At 46.3% G+C, this 15,738-nt stretch overlaps 1 protein-coding gene across 1 annotated transcript in view; it reads right to left on the bottom strand.

Annotated features, from left to right (window-relative positions):
- zswim6 (zinc finger, SWIM-type containing 6) overlaps positions 1–15,738 on the bottom strand; it is a 58,500-nt gene that overhangs the window by 13,822 nt on the left and 28,940 nt on the right. The window contains 8 exon segments of the mRNA XM_048258707.1: positions 2,162–2,290; positions 4,208–4,354; positions 6,008–6,137; positions 6,588–6,617; positions 7,088–7,091; positions 7,247–7,436; positions 14,569–14,719; positions 15,172–15,320. Of these exon segments, the coding sequence (XP_048114664.1) occupies positions 2,162–2,290; positions 4,208–4,354; positions 6,008–6,137; positions 6,588–6,617; positions 7,088–7,091; positions 7,247–7,436; positions 14,569–14,719; positions 15,172–15,320 (930 nt within the window).

Here is a 15,738-nt window from a genome sequence, read left to right as displayed (position 1 = left end):
GTGTGTGTGGACATATGCTCATATCTGTGTGTGTGTGTGTGTGTGTGTGTGTGTGTGTGTGTGTGTGACATATGCTCATACCTGTGTGTGTGTGTGTGTGTGTGTGTGTGTGTGTGGACATATGCTTATACCTGTGAGTGTGTGTGTGTGTGTGGACATATGCTCATACCTGTGTGTGTGTGTGTGATATGCTCATACCTGTGTGTGTGTGTGTGTGTGTGTGTGTGTGTGTGTGTGTGTGTGTGTGTGTGTGTGTGTGTGTGTGTGTGATATGCTCATACCTGTGTGTGTGTGTGTAATGTGTGTGTGTGTGGACATATGCTCATACCTGTGTGTGTGTGTATGTATGTATGTGTGTGTGTGTGTGTGTGTGTGTGTGTGTGTGTGTGGGACATATGCTCATACCTGTGTGTGTGTGACATATGCTCATATCTGTGTGTGTGTGTGTGTGTGTGTGTGTGTGTGTGTGTGTGTGTGTGTGTGTGTGTGTGTGTGGACATATGCTCATACCTGTGTGTGTGTGTGTGATATGCTCATACCTGTGTGTGTGTGTGTGTGTGACATATGCTCATATCTGTGTGTGTGTGTGTGTGTGTGTGTGTGTGTGTGTGGACATATGCTCATACCTGTGTATGTGTGTGTGTGTGACATATGCTCATACCTGTGTGTGTGTGTGTGTGTGTGTGTGTGTGTGTGGACATATGCTCATACCTGTGTATGTGTATGTGTGTGTGTGGGGACATATGCTCATACCTGTGTGTATGTGTATGTGTGTGTGTGTGGACATATGCTCATATCTGTGTGTGTGTGTGGACATATGCTCATATCTGTGTGTGTGTGTGTGTGTGTATGTGTATGTGTGTGGACATATGCTCATATCTGTGTGTGTGTGTGTGTGTGTGTGTGTGTGTGTGACATATGCTCATATCTGTGTGTGTGTGTATGTGTATGTGTGTGACATATGCTCATACCTGTGTGTGTGTGTGTGTGTGACATATACTCATACCTGTGTGTGTGTGTGTGTGTGTGTGTGTGTGTGTGTATGTGTGTGTGTGTGACATATGCTCATACCTGTGTGTGTGTGTGTGTGGACATATGCTCATATCTGTGTGTGTGTGTGTATGTGTATGTATGTGTGTGTGTGGACATATGCTCATACCTGTGTGTGTGTGTGTGTGTGGGGACATATGCTCATATCTGTGTGTGTGTGTGGACATATGCTCATATCTGTGTGTGTGTATGTGTGGACATATGCTCATACCTGTGTGTGTATGTGTATGTATTATTGTGTTATTGATGACTGTTATTATTGTGTGTGTGGACATATGCTCCTTATCTGTAAATGTGTGTGTGTGTGTGTGTGTGTGGACATATGCTCATATCTGTGTGTGTGTGTGTATGTGTGTGGACATATACTCATACCTGTGTGTTGTGTGTGTGTGTGTGTGTGTGTGTGTGTGTATGTATATGTGTGGACATATGCTCATACCTGTGATATTAATGGCAATAACGTATGTGGACACCATGCTCATACCTGTAATATTGTGTGTGTATGTGTATGTATGTGTGTGTGTGTGGACATATGCTCATCTCGTGTAATGTTATTAATATATTAACCAATGTGTGGACATATGCTCATACCTGTAATGGTAATGTGTATGTGTGGACATATGCTCATATCTGTGTGTGTGTGTGTGTGTGGACATATGCTCATACCTGTGTGTGTGGACATATGCTCATACCTGTGTGTGTGTGTGTGTGTATGTATGTGGACATATGTTCATACCTGTGTGTGTGTGTGTGTGTATTATTGTGTGTGTGGACATATGCTCATATGTGTGTGTGTGTGTGTGTGTGTGTGTGTGTGTGTGTGTGTGTGTGTGTGTGTGTGGGGACATATGCTCATACCTGTGTATGTGTGTGTGGGGACATATGCTCATACCTGTGTGTGTGTGTATGTGTGTGTATGTGTGTGTGGACATATGCTCATATCTGTGTGTGTGTGTGTGTGTGTGTGTGTGTGTGTGTGTGTGGACATATGCTCATATCTGTGTGTGTGTGTGTGTGTGTGTATGTGTATGTGTGTGGACATATGCTCATATCTGTGTGTGTGTGTGTGTGTGTGTGTGTGTGTGTGTGTGTAGTGGACATATGCTCATACCGGAGACGTCCCCGTCGTCCTCCCGGCCGGTCTCCATGAGGGTGCTGAAGAGCGTTCCGATGGGGTCCAGGGGGTGCCCCACCCACCCCTCAGGATTGGTGATGGACGTGATCCCTTTATGGAGCAGGTCTGAGGAACCAATCACAGCACAGGTTACACACTCACACAATCACAGCAGACATAGTATCCATATGGCTCCACAGACAGATAGGTTAGAAGTTATTACTCTCCAATATAAGACTAGCATGCATAATAACCAATCGTAAAATAGGTAATACCATACCCACACAACAAATCACAGCCTCAATCACAGCCACACATTACAAATGAGGCTTCATATTTGAACAAGAACAGCGCAAGAACGATAACATACACACAACAAATGTAAATTAGCTTGCTATCCCTACTAGCCTGAAGCACAGGCTAGTAATACTAGACTCTAGTGAAGGTGGTGCAACGCTCACAGTGGCTAGCAGCAGCAGACGCAGCTAGTGCAACGCTCACAGTAGCCAGTGGCAACAGACGCTGGCTCTGAGATGGCAGATCGTGGCTCCATCCCTCATAAGCTACCTGTGGAGGGATGTGGTTGCAGCTGGATTCCTATCTCTCTCTCTCTCTCTCTCTCTCTCTCTCTAGGACCCAACAGGATGGACACACCTCGCTTCCTGTCTGCTACAGTGTGTGTGTGTGTGTGTGTGTGTGCTACGACAACATGACTGCAGTGTTGTATGTCACTCCCATAAATCAGACAGGTTGACTGCTGTGTGCATGAAAGTCAATGAGACAAACTTAAAACTTCCGCACACTCATCCTCTGGTAATAGTATTGCTTGATGTTATATAAAATATGAATTGCTACGTAAGCTCTCCTCCGCATTGTAGCTTGAACATTCCTCATTTTCATAAGTTGCTTTCGATAAAAGCATCTGCTAAATGAATAAATGTAAATGTAAAGATCAGTGCCATATCTGGGCCACATGTGAGTCACATGTAGACTAGCACTGAGCCACATCAAGACTGCAGCAGGGCCAAAGCTAGGCCACATAAGAGCCAGATCAGGGCCACATCAGGGCCAGGTCCGCTCCTGCCCCCGCTCCACTCCTGATTGCTCTATTCAACACCTGTGGCTTAGTTCGGTCTAGTCTTCACATTGCATTCATGTGCAGCGGTGGCCAACTCGCCTGCGCAGGCGCCTTATTTGAATGTGAATTATGCGTGGGCACCTCTCCCTTTACAGGTACTCATTAGCATTTAAATGCATCTGGCTGGACTATATAGGCCAAGAGAGGACATTTAGCTGCAGCGGAGAGTGGCTGCCGCCGCACAAAGGGTATTACTCACACTGGGGCCTGAGCCGAGATTCCACTAACTGCGTCCAAATCGAGGGTGTAGGTTAATTATGCAGACAGTTCCAGCACTCATAGATACCAGCGTAATGTTTTAGCACAAATGCTCGAATGGGGAGTAACTTAAAAAAAACGAGACTGACTAGAAATCAGTGCGTGTGTGTGTGTGTGTGTGTTTAAAATCACTGATTGTGTGTAGAAGGGGAGCTCTGCAGCTGCACTTTTACTTTTTGTTTCTCTTGTGGTTTTATATGGAGAAGGTCACACCGCACTTCTCAGGTTTTGTCACAGAATGGTGTGTGTGTGTGTGTGTGTGTGTCCAGGTGAGTGTGTATGTGGTCACAGTCTACACACCACAGCAGTGTGTTTGTGCAGCATTTTTAGTGCTGCACACTAAAGTCTGTGAGTGTGAAGTGGCAAGATTCAATTCAATTCAAAAACGTTATGATGGTGGGTTATACAGCTTGCATTTTTTTGGGTATATGTGTGTGGAAATTTGTGTGTGTGTGTGTGTGTTTGTGCATGTGTGTGTGTGTTTGTGCATGTCTGTATATGTGTGCATGTGTGTGTGTGTATGCATGCAGTTCTGTGTAGGTGTGTGTGTGAGAGTATGTGCGTATATGTGTGCGCGTGTGTATGCATGCATTTGTGTACGTGTGTGTGTGTGTGTGTGTGTGTATCCGTGTGTTGCATTTTCACACCTTTTTTGTGGTTTCTGAAGAGCTCCAGCTGTTTCTGTTGTTGTCTCCGTAGCGTGTTGACAATGGCGATGGCCAGCCGCAGTGCCTCTCGAGGGTAGCCGTGGGAACGGAGAGCATCCACCCGTGCACACGCCGTCGGAACGTGCTCTACAGAACAGGGACAAACAAATGTGTTACAACACACACTAAAATACACAAACCCAAATACAGACAAATTCCCCACCCCTACATGCACAAACAAATGTTACAATACACAAATATCTATTCACAAAATAAAATACACACACCCACATACACACACTCCCAGCTCCTACACACACGCAAACTCGCAAGGAAACATGCACCCACAAACACACACACACACCAAATCAGCTGACGCCGTCTTGTGAAAGAACTTAGACATTGATAAAACAAACACACACACACACACACACACACACACACACATCGGGGGCAGGGAGAATAAGACTGAGAGATAAAGCAGCAGAGAGGACAGGCCCACAGACAGCAGGCTCAGACCAGGTGGACACCTCCAGATGGATCGCACTGGACAACTGCAGCCAGTTGAAGGTCATTAAATTGTGACACTAATTTGATCCCGGGTCAATTTACTCACTACTAGGTAAGTTCCGTTATGGTGGCTCAAGTTAATTTCAATTTTTAATTGTACTTATAGAGCGGCAAAACATTACACATGTCTCATGATGCTTTACAGAGTGTTAGACAATCAGAGAAAAGTTAAGGTGTGCAACTGAAGTTATGGTGGTGCAACTGAAATTTAGAACAGCGCTAATTTGAAACCGGCTACTCAAAACATTAGGATAAGATGAACTTTACACTCTACAAGCGTATGATCGAACCTTACTGGTGCAACTGGCTGCTGGACCAGACTCCAGCCCACAAGACATCCTTGGGTGACTCTTCCTTCCCAGTGGAGACTGAGAGGTCAGTCTGTAGACCCCCACCATCATCTGGGCCCACATTACATAATTTAGACTATTACTAACGACCTTAGTAATAATAGAGACCTAAGTAATAGCCTTGTCTATGGACCCTTTCAACAATAAAAACAAAAACAATGCTTGAATGTTCTATTTGGGCCCCAATCTAATTCCTCTACATTAACAGAACATATGGAATGTTAAAAAGGAAGCCTTGTGGGGCCAACTATGATGCTGATAATGGAACTCTCTTGAAAGGGTCTATTCTGGCTGAAGATGATGCTGGCTATGTGTGTATGGTGTGGAGTGCAGAATAGGCCAGTAGATAGACAGATGCAGAACAGACAGTGAAACAGACTGATAAACAATGTAGACAGTTATAGCAGATCCAGGCACAGACAGACGGATGGGTAGATGAAGACAGCAGGCAGAGGCACACAACCGACAGACACACAGACAAACACGGCAGGATAGACAGACGCACACAACAAACAAACACACACCGACAGCAGGACAGACAGACAAAATGCAGATTATGGATGGAACATCACACTGGATACACAATAAACACAACACAAGAGAGACAGACAGATGAGAAAATACAAGACAGACAAACAGACAGACAGTGCAGAGCAGTGAGACAGAGAAACAGACAGACAGACAGACACAGTGCAGAGCAGTGATTGAGACAGACAGACAGAAAGATAGATAGATAGACAGACAGACAAACAGACAGACAGACACACAGTGCAGAGCAGTGAATCAGACAAACAGACAGAGACAGACAGACAAGACAGACACAGTGCTTGGCAGTCCGTGGAGAGCTGCTGTGGTGTCTCTCTCTCTCTCTCTCTCTCACCGTGCCACAGGGGCCAGCCGCGGGTGTCGAAGAGCGAGCTGTCAGTGTTGTCATGGTAACAGTAGTTGGTGTAGAGGTCCTCGCTGATGATGTGCTGCAGGTGGCTGTCCTGCCAGTGGAGGTCACACGCCTCACAGAACACCGTCCGTAATAATCGGGTCTGGGGGGAGGGAAGAAAAGAAAAGAGAGAGACCAGAGGGGAAGAGCGAGAGAGAGAGAGAGAGAGAGAGAGAGAGAGAGAGAGAGAGAGAGAGAGAGAGAGAGAGAGTAGTAGGGAGACAGAAAGAAAGAAATCCATTGTGAAAAAGAGGGAGAAGAAAGCATGTGTAAGAGAAAGCAGGGGAATGGAGAAAGGGAGATGGAGAAAAGGTGGGAGAAAGGGTGGAGAGAGAGAGAGAGAGAAAAAAGGTAGAGAAAGAGTGAGAGAGGGATGAAAGGAGGTGAGGGAGTAGGAGGACAACAGGGACATGAATGGAGGAGGGGAAGTCAGGAAGAGAGAGAATAGAGGGAGGAGAGGAACAGAGAGATAGAAAGAGGGGAGGATGAGGGAAGAGAGGGGTGTAGAAGCATAAGGTCAGACATCAAGAGAATAGCACAGGGCTGTCCTATGCTCAGTCTGTAAAAGCCTCTGGGTTCCTTAATCCTGCCCTATACACTGTGACTGAGAGAGACACACACACACACACACACCTCACAAATGTAACTAATGGAGCTATGCCATGTTATGCCTATGCTATACAATACTATATGATTTACAGACATGTTTTAAATAAATCAACTAATATCAACATTGCTTATGGTCAATGCAGAGAGAATAGCAGGTGAACTTGAACCAGCAGAGCAACACAAAGCTAAGTGAGCAATGAAGTAGTGTTTACTTTCCATAGCAGCACATCCTAATGCCATAATGTTAGCTCAATGCCATAATGTTAGCTCAATGCCATAATGTTAGCATAATGCCATAATGTTAGCTTAATGCCATAATGTTAGCATAATGCCATAATGTTAGCTTAATGCCATACTGTTAGCTGCTTTACACAGAGGTGTCTGCGACATAAGGAAATGTAAATGCAGCAGGACTGGGCTGTGCTACTGAGCCTATTCTTGAGCTCCCCTTCAGGGTACAGAACAGGTCATAAGGTGTCATAAGAGGTCATAAGGAAATGGAAAAGTTGATTAAGAGATGCAACATCTCTCTTTTTTTTCTCCCTTCCTTTTTCTTTGTCCTCTGGTGCCCACCGAAACTCACCTTGGTTCCCGTGGGCGCCCTGAGGCAAGGCGTTGGTTAAATTGGGCAGCTCGTTGCCGTGGTTACCGTCCTCCCAGGGACACACGTCCACGCTGTTCCACTTCTTGAGCTGCCGGAGCCAGCCGGCCTTCTGCTCCGCCTTACAGTGGGGGTTCAGCACGATGCACATCCACAACGCACCTGTTCAATTATACATGTACTTTATTACAGTGCAATGCAAAGAAACAACTACACAACATTATATCAATCAATACCCATAAAATACATGGAGAGAGAGAGAGAGAGAGAGAGAGAAAGCAAGAGGGAGGGAGAGAAAGAAAGAAAGAAAGAAAGAAACTGTATATGCTTTGGCAACATTTTCTTTTTGAATGGTCATGTCAATAAAGCTTTTTGAATTGAATTGAATTGAATTTAATTGATGTCTCTATAGCCACTGCTTTCTAATCTTCTGTCAGTGGGTGTCAGTCTTCCCAATTGCTGGGGTAAAGGACAGGGCTCTGGGTTAGGGATCAGGGTCAGATCGGGTAATAGGTATGCAAATAACAATGATGCACAGATATAACATTAAACAGGAGCAGATGCTGATCTGGATCCAGAGGATGATGTAGGGGGGTATATGGGGTAATATGGTGGTGACCCTCTATCTGGCATGAAAATCGGAGTTAAATCGGAGCAGCAGTCCTATAGTAATGCGAGGACACACACACACACACAATTACAATAATGTAATAAAGAGGAAATCTCCTAATGCAGAGCTCCGTGGTTAATATGTGGTTTGATGTCTAACTTTGTCTTGACTGGTTTTGGGCATGGGACTAATCTTGGGTTTCCTGATTGAGACACACAGGCACCCTGGCCCCTACAGCATCCTACGGAGGCCTCACGGCAAGCGCCGAGGACACTTTAGTAAACAGATTAATTAGAGAGACAGAAAGCGAGCAGGTCAGATGACTCCCTGAAGAACCCTGTCTACCTTCACAACTCAATAAGGCCCTTCATATCCATGCTTTTAAATAAGGGACTTCATATGCTTTATGTAAGGGCCTTCGTACATGCTTAAATAATGGCTTTTGTATACATTCTTTGGGGCTTCACATATAGGCTTTAGATAAGGGGCTTCCAATATGTTTTGAATAAGAAGCTTTATACAGATGCTTTAATAGAAGTGGGTTCATCCGAAGCAACGAAGAGGAATTTGTAGGAAAACGAAGAGCTTGTAGGAAATTGTTCAATTGTGCATTCTGTTTATGAAAGGTGCTATACAAATAAAGCTTATTATTATTATTATTATTATTATTATTATTATTATTATTATTATATCCTTTGGATAAGGGGATTTTTACTAAGTGAATACACACAGAAAGCACAATGTAGAAGTCTTAAAAATCCCAGTGCATTCCTAACTAACAGGGGAGGGCCATGTTGCTTCTGCGAGATGAAAGTAAGTGTTTCTTTTGTCAGCCGACTAAATCAGTCCACAAGCTGAACAGGGGCCAATGCAGTACAGCTCTTAATTTAAGGACCCAGCGGTGTGTGAGAAACTGCTACATCATTTTAATGAACTGGCAAAACACCAAGTTTAATTTACCAAATGCATACAGTCAAATAAATTCACATAATATATTTGTTTGAGGTCAAATTCAGAGATTATCAAAGAACCAGCTGGAAGTCTGGTATTGACCCAGAAGCAAAGAACAAAGATATAGATCACATTTATTTGTGTGTGTGTATGCGTGTGTGTGTGTGTGTGTGTGTGTGTGTGTGTGTGTGTGTGTGTGCGCATGTGTGTATTAGTAGGATATTCAATATACCCTAACATAGTGTGTGCTTGCAGGCTGTTGTGTGTGCTTGTGTGTGCTTGCAGGCTGGTGTGTGTGTGTGTGTGTGTGTGTGTGTGTGTGTGTGTGTGGGATTGCAGGCTGTTGTATGGTGGCTTTATGTCCCTCTCCGTCTTTGTTTGTGTGTGCTTGTGTTTCAAAAGACATCATGCTGTTGTGGGGTCTTTGTGTGTGTGTGTGAGTTTGGGAAGACATCATGCTATGCTGTTGTGGTGTCTTTGTGTGTACACACATACATACACACTCTCTCTCTCACACACACACACACGTGTCCCTGTTTGTGTACACTGGGATGTTTGTGGCTTCTCAGGGCTTATTTAAATCGCCTCAGTGCTCTGACTGTATGAGAGCACACAGAGATTACAAACAACACCCACCCACCCAGCACGGAGAGAGAGAGAGAGAGAGAGAGGGGAGAGAGCAGGAGAAAGAGAGAGGGGGGGCAGGAGAAAGAGAGAGGGGGAGAGGGTGGGAGAAAGAAGGAGGGAGAGAGCAGGAGAAAGAGAGAGGGGGGGGGTGCAGAGAGAAACAGTTATATGTTAAATGTAAAATGTAAATGGAAAAGGGGATAGAGAGGGATAGAGAGAAAAGAGAGAACAGAAAGAGCAGGAGGAAAAAAAAAAATCACATGGTAAAAACTAGAATGACAAGCAGAAAAAAGCAGCAGAGCAAAAGAAGAGAGAGAGAGAGACAGAGGGAGCCAGAGAGAAAGAGAAATGAGACAGAGAGAAAGAACAAGAGCGTAAAGAGGAGTGGAGTGTGATGAGGGGAGGCAGAGGAAGCATGGCAGAAGAAAGGATGAGGGAAGAAGAGGGGGGAGGGGAGGAGAGAGAGGAGAGGGAGAGAGCCGCGTTAGCCTCCGCGCCTTTGTTTGGGCATCAAGGACAGCAGACAGGAGAGAAGAGGAGCAGAGGGGAGACAGAGAGAAGAGAAGAGGAGAGGGGGAGGAGAGGAGAAAGGAGAGAAGGATCAGCACAGACTAGGATGAAAGGAGAGTAGCATTTAAGAGGAAAAGGGAAGAGCGGGAAATGGATGTATTAGCCAGGATGCTATTCTACATGGGGCACAGCAGCACAATGAGCTGCTACACACTGCCAACACAGGAACAGCACCGTACACACACACACACACACACACACACACACACACTCTACAACACTCGCCATCTCGACACAGCACCAAACAATTCACTGGTATTCACACACACACACACAATAATGAAAGTGCATGCAGAAATCCCTAAACAAAGGGAGAAGACGGACAGCTGCAAAAATAAACATGGCTTAATCTAACAACAAACACAGCTTTTTATTCTGACATGCCAGCATCACTTTACACACACACACACACACACCTGAGCATCCCACACACACACACACACACACACACACACACACACACACACACACCTGAGCATCCCTACCCCCACATGCGTGTGTAACGCCTCATCACCCCCCTCCATCCCGCCATCCTCCCTGCTCAGCATGAGCTGTCAGCCTGACAGACGGGAACCACATCTCCCGGCGTGCGTCCATCACGATCACATGACTCAAACCGGCCAATCAGGGCAGAGAGAGGGGGCTGGGCTGGGCGGGTTAGGGAGGAGGGAAGAGCTCATCTGCCATGTTAATAAACCTCATGCACACACTCTCTCACACACACACACACACACACAGGACCCAGTCAGTGGAGCGTCAGCACAGACGCGAGAGGTGGGCTCCGTCTCCAACACAACACCACACCGGTGGTGGGGGGGACTCTGTGTCTGGCCTATTTCACCAGCTCCTCCACCAACGCACGGCCATGAGATGAGAAGGATGAGAAGGCCAAGAAGGTTCGCCGTTTGCCGGGAAAAGCCCACCCCCTGCCTACCAACCAGGGAGCTAGCCAGCTGACAGTCTGCCCGCAACATTAATTAAAACAATATTGGGGGATGCAGAATGAATTAAACCACACAAGCAGACACATGCTCTCATTCTCTCGCTCTCTCTCAACTTTCACACACACACACACACACACACACACTCTTTCTCTCTCTTCTCTCTCTCCCCACAAACACAAATAAAAGCAGACACGTGCACATTCTCATTTACCCTAACACACACACACACAAACAAACAAACAAACAAACAAACAAATAAACAAATAAATAAATAAATAAACACATCTAGCACACACACACAAATAAATAAATGTACACGTACACACAAATGAACACAGAGCCCCCCCCTCCCCTCCATTTCTCTGCCTCATCTCTCCCTTGCTCTCTCTTCATGGTTCTAATTTAAACCTTCATCCTTCATCTCCTCTTCGCTGGGTGATGTGACCAGCAGAGTCAACCGCCAAGGCCCCACAAAGCTCCTGCTTCCCACAATGCATCAGCAGCAGATCTAGACCAGCCAAGCCCTCCACAACTAACCACCAATACATGAAGGCTCATAAAGGCTCGGAATACAACAGGAGCTGAGGCTAATAGGATAATTTCACCCAAATCAACTAAATGGCCTTTAGGTTTCTGCATCAAAACACAGGAGGAAGAAGCTGCAACCTCACAGAGCTGTTACTCTAGATGCTAGATCTCATTGACAATGCAAATCAGCAAAACGCCTATGATGACATAATTCTCCCACTAACCCACACAGGCACACATTCAGTCAAAATTGTCTTGCGCAATTTCCACAGACTGACTTGGCATCCAATCACCTTGCTCTACCAGAATTGCAATCAGCCGCAACCACCTCACCGCGCCAACACAATTCCAGCACATCACAAAAGAGTCCAGCCTGATGCAAAACACTCCAATCTTCATTAAACAAAGAAAGAGAGAGAGGAGATAGAAGGCATGAGAGGAGGGGTGAAAATTAAGTGTGTGTGTGTGTGTGTGAGAATGTGAGAGAAAGACAAAGAGAGATAGATGTAGAGAGAGAGAGAGAGAGAAAATAGAGAAAGAGAGAGAGAGAGAGAAAAGAAAGAGAGAGAGAGAGAGAGAGAGAGAGAGAGAGAGAGAGAGAGAGAGAGAGAGAGAGAGAGAGAGAAAGAAAGAGAGAGAGAGAAAGAGAGAGAGAGAGAAATAGAGAAAGAGAGAGAGAGAGAAAGAAAGAAAGAAAGAAAGAAGAGAAAGAAAGAAAGAAAGAGAGAGAGAGAGAGAGAGAGAGAGAGAGAGAGAGAGAGAGAAATAGAGAAAGAGAGATAGAGGGAAAGATAGAGAGAGATGGGCAGCATTGATCTCTCCCCCCTGGCTCGTCAGCAGGGCTGCCCAATGCTTGGCCAGCGTGTCTCTGCTGAGCCCACCTGACCGTGGGTGTCAGATTAAGTGTCCGGGATTTAATGAAACAGTCTTAGCATTATCGGACCTGTCAGTTCAGTGTGTGTGTATGTGATTGTGTGTGTGTGAGTGTGAGTGTGTGTATGTGTGAGTGGGGGGTGGTCTTTATAACGAAGGCCTACAATTACGGAGGGGCTTGGAGGAGCTGACAAGCCTAATGATTCATCTTCTAGATAGAGAGCAGGAGAGACAGAGACAGAGAGAGAGAGAGAGAGAGAGAGAGAGAGAGAGAGAGAGAGAGAGAGAGAGAGAGAGAGAGAGAGAGAGAGAGAGGTAGAAAGAGAGAGAGAATGACAAAAAGACAGAAAGGATGTTTTCAACCCCCGCACTTCTCGTCTATGTTTTTAATGAAGTCAGGGCTCTCTTGTCTACTACCTGTGTGTGTGTGTGTGTGTGTGTGTGTGTGTGTGTGTGTGTGTGTGTGTGTGTGTGTGGATGAAACAGAGACGTAAAAATGGAGTGAAAGAAAGAAAGAAAGAAAGAAAGAAAGAAAGAAAGAAAGAAAGAAAGAGAAACAAGAGAGAATGTGAGCTCTCCCCAGGTAAGAACATGACTACCTGAGAGGGGCCATACTGGAGCAGCTTGCCCTGCGCTCACAACATGTTGGGGCCTGAAACACAAACAAACCCAGCGTGGCCCCACACTCAGGTTACCCTTGCATGTGGATGCCAGTCCTAGGCGTCTGGACACACACACACACACACACACTCTCTTTCCTCAAACTCAAACATGCCTCCTCTGCCAACCACTCTTGGCCGTACGAATGCAAGTTGAGCCTCATGGTGGCACTCAACCAGGTTAGCCACACCACACACACACACACACACACACACCTCATCTGATACTGTCTGAGTCCAACATCCCTGCCCTCCTCTTATCCGCCTGTACCCTGGCACCCTCTCTCCCCAAGCCTCCTCAGATTCGAAGCCGGCAACGGGCAGCCCCCCCCCCTTCTGAGCACGGCCTGTCGAGGACACTCTAATGAACAGATCGCTTGGGCGCCAGGCTCGCTCTCGTTCTCGCTCAGGGAGACCCTCAGAGTCGTGTGTTGCCATGCCCACCCGTGTCCAGTGCCAGGGCCAATCGGACGAACCATCAGAGGCTCTCTGAGAGCGTTGGCAGTCGGCGGGCAGCGGGCGAGCCAGCCACAATTAAAGCCATTATGCATCGTCCGTACAAATTCGCCAATTTTCGTTCCGCTCGCTGGCGCGGATAGGTGCGGACGGAAAAAACCCACTTGACCCAAGTCAAGTGGGTTTTTAGTGACACATTTTCTCTGTGAAAAATAAACTGAGAGAAAAAAAATCCTCTCAGTCTGTACTATGTAACGGAGTTGGCGTTTTTTTTTTGTACGTCATCACGTTATCTTAATGGTGGCTTCAAAGCAGCGGCCTCTTTTCTGAGCACAGCTGCAGAGACTGAGGTAACCTCGCTTCACTGAGAGCCCTGGAGTCCCTCGATGGAACAGAGTATGCAATATTGATCAGCACCAAATGTTGTGAATGTGCAATCTGGAAACAGCCGTGTATCCTAAATGGATGTCCTTGGAGGAACGGGTGATTTCAACACACACACCCTGAGCTAAGAGTTACAGCCTAAGCTGAAAACATGCAAAACACACACACACACACCCCTGAGCTAAGAGTTACAGCCTAAGCTGAAAACATGCAAAACAAACACACACACACAAACACACACTATTTAGATACAGACACCATGTAGGCCCTAACACACTGGCTTTGTCCCACAGTTAGTGACCAATCTAGTGTAATGTGTGCATGCTTGGAGGTGAAGACGCACTGTCAGGATGATCAACAAGCGGTAGGGAAACAGGCGTGGAAGGAGAACTTGGAAGTTACAATGCACATAATGAAGGTGCATTTGTGTATGTGTGTGTGTGTGTGTGTTTGTGGTGTCTCTCCAAGCATGCTCCTTAAGTTACCATAGTTGTAAGGTGCAGGTGCAGTATATGTGTGCATGTGTGTGTATGACGTGTTTTGCTGAGCTCTTCCCAGAGCTGGCGGTACTTGTGAGTGAGTGTGTGTGTGTGTGTGTGTGTGCAGTCTCAACGAGCTCGTGCTAGACCTGGCAGTACATTTGTCTGTGTGTGTGTGTGTGTGTGTGTGTGTGTGTGTGTGTGTGGTCTCACCGAGCTCGTCCCAGAGCTGGCGGTACTTGTCGGTCATGCTGGTGCCCTGTTGCCTCCAGAGAGCCAGTCGTGGGTCGGCCATGAACTGCTCCGTGATGAGCGTGAGCATCCGTGCCCCGTTAGAGTCACGCATCTTCAACATCTCACGCACCTGACACAGAAAACACACGGAAAACACACACACACACACACACGTAAACATGTATAGTACATACAAAGAAATATTTACAAAAATGTTCAATACCGTTTACTGCCCCAATTAAATAAATAAATAAAATACATAAATAAATAGATAATACACACACAGACATGGGCACGCATGCACACAACCATACTGTACACATACACACCTGGTGCTGACACACTGACACACACACACACACACAGTTCTACATTTACTCTTTGTATCACAGTACTACATATGCAATACATCATTTACAACACAACCTACACAACATTAATCTCCAACATGTTAAATGGGGCAAAAACAGGGCCAGTAAAGCGGCCATCGAGGCCGCTTCATCACAGCTGGGGCCGGGGGAGGAGTCCCTTCCCTTCCCTTCCTTGTACTGGGTTAGGCTGTGCTGTGCTGTGCTGTCCTACCTTGGAGAAGAGCAGGTTGAGCTGTTTGCCCGAGCCGTGGTAGCCGCCCTGGGACAGGAAGAGCTTGACCTGCTCCTGGACCTGCTCCTCGTCCAGGTGCCAGCAGTTCTCGTCGTCCACGCTGGCCCCCGCTGTGGGGTCTGGGGCGCCTGGGGAAGCACGGAGCACACACACGTCAGCATGTAAAACTCTATACACACATCCACAGACACACATACACACACACGCACACACACACACACACACACACACACACACACACACACACACACACACACACACACACACACACACACACACACACACACACACACACACACACACACACACACACACACACACACACACACGTCAGCATGTAAAACTCTATACACACATCCACAGACACACACACACACACACACGTCAGCATGTAAAACTCTATACACACATCCACAGACACACACACACACACGTCCGCATGTAAAACTCTATACACACATCCACAGACACACACACACACACACACACACACACACACACGTCAGCATGTAAAACTCTATACACACATCCACAGACACACACACA

The sequence above is a fragment of the Alosa alosa genome, chromosome 12, assembly GCF_017589495.1.
Source record: "Alosa alosa isolate M-15738 ecotype Scorff River chromosome 12, AALO_Geno_1.1, whole genome shotgun sequence".
Taxonomy (NCBI): Eukaryota; Metazoa; Chordata; class Actinopteri; order Clupeiformes; family Clupeidae; genus Alosa; species Alosa alosa.
Note: the sequence above shows the minus strand (reverse complement) of the source record. Positions and strands in the feature narration are given on the sequence as shown.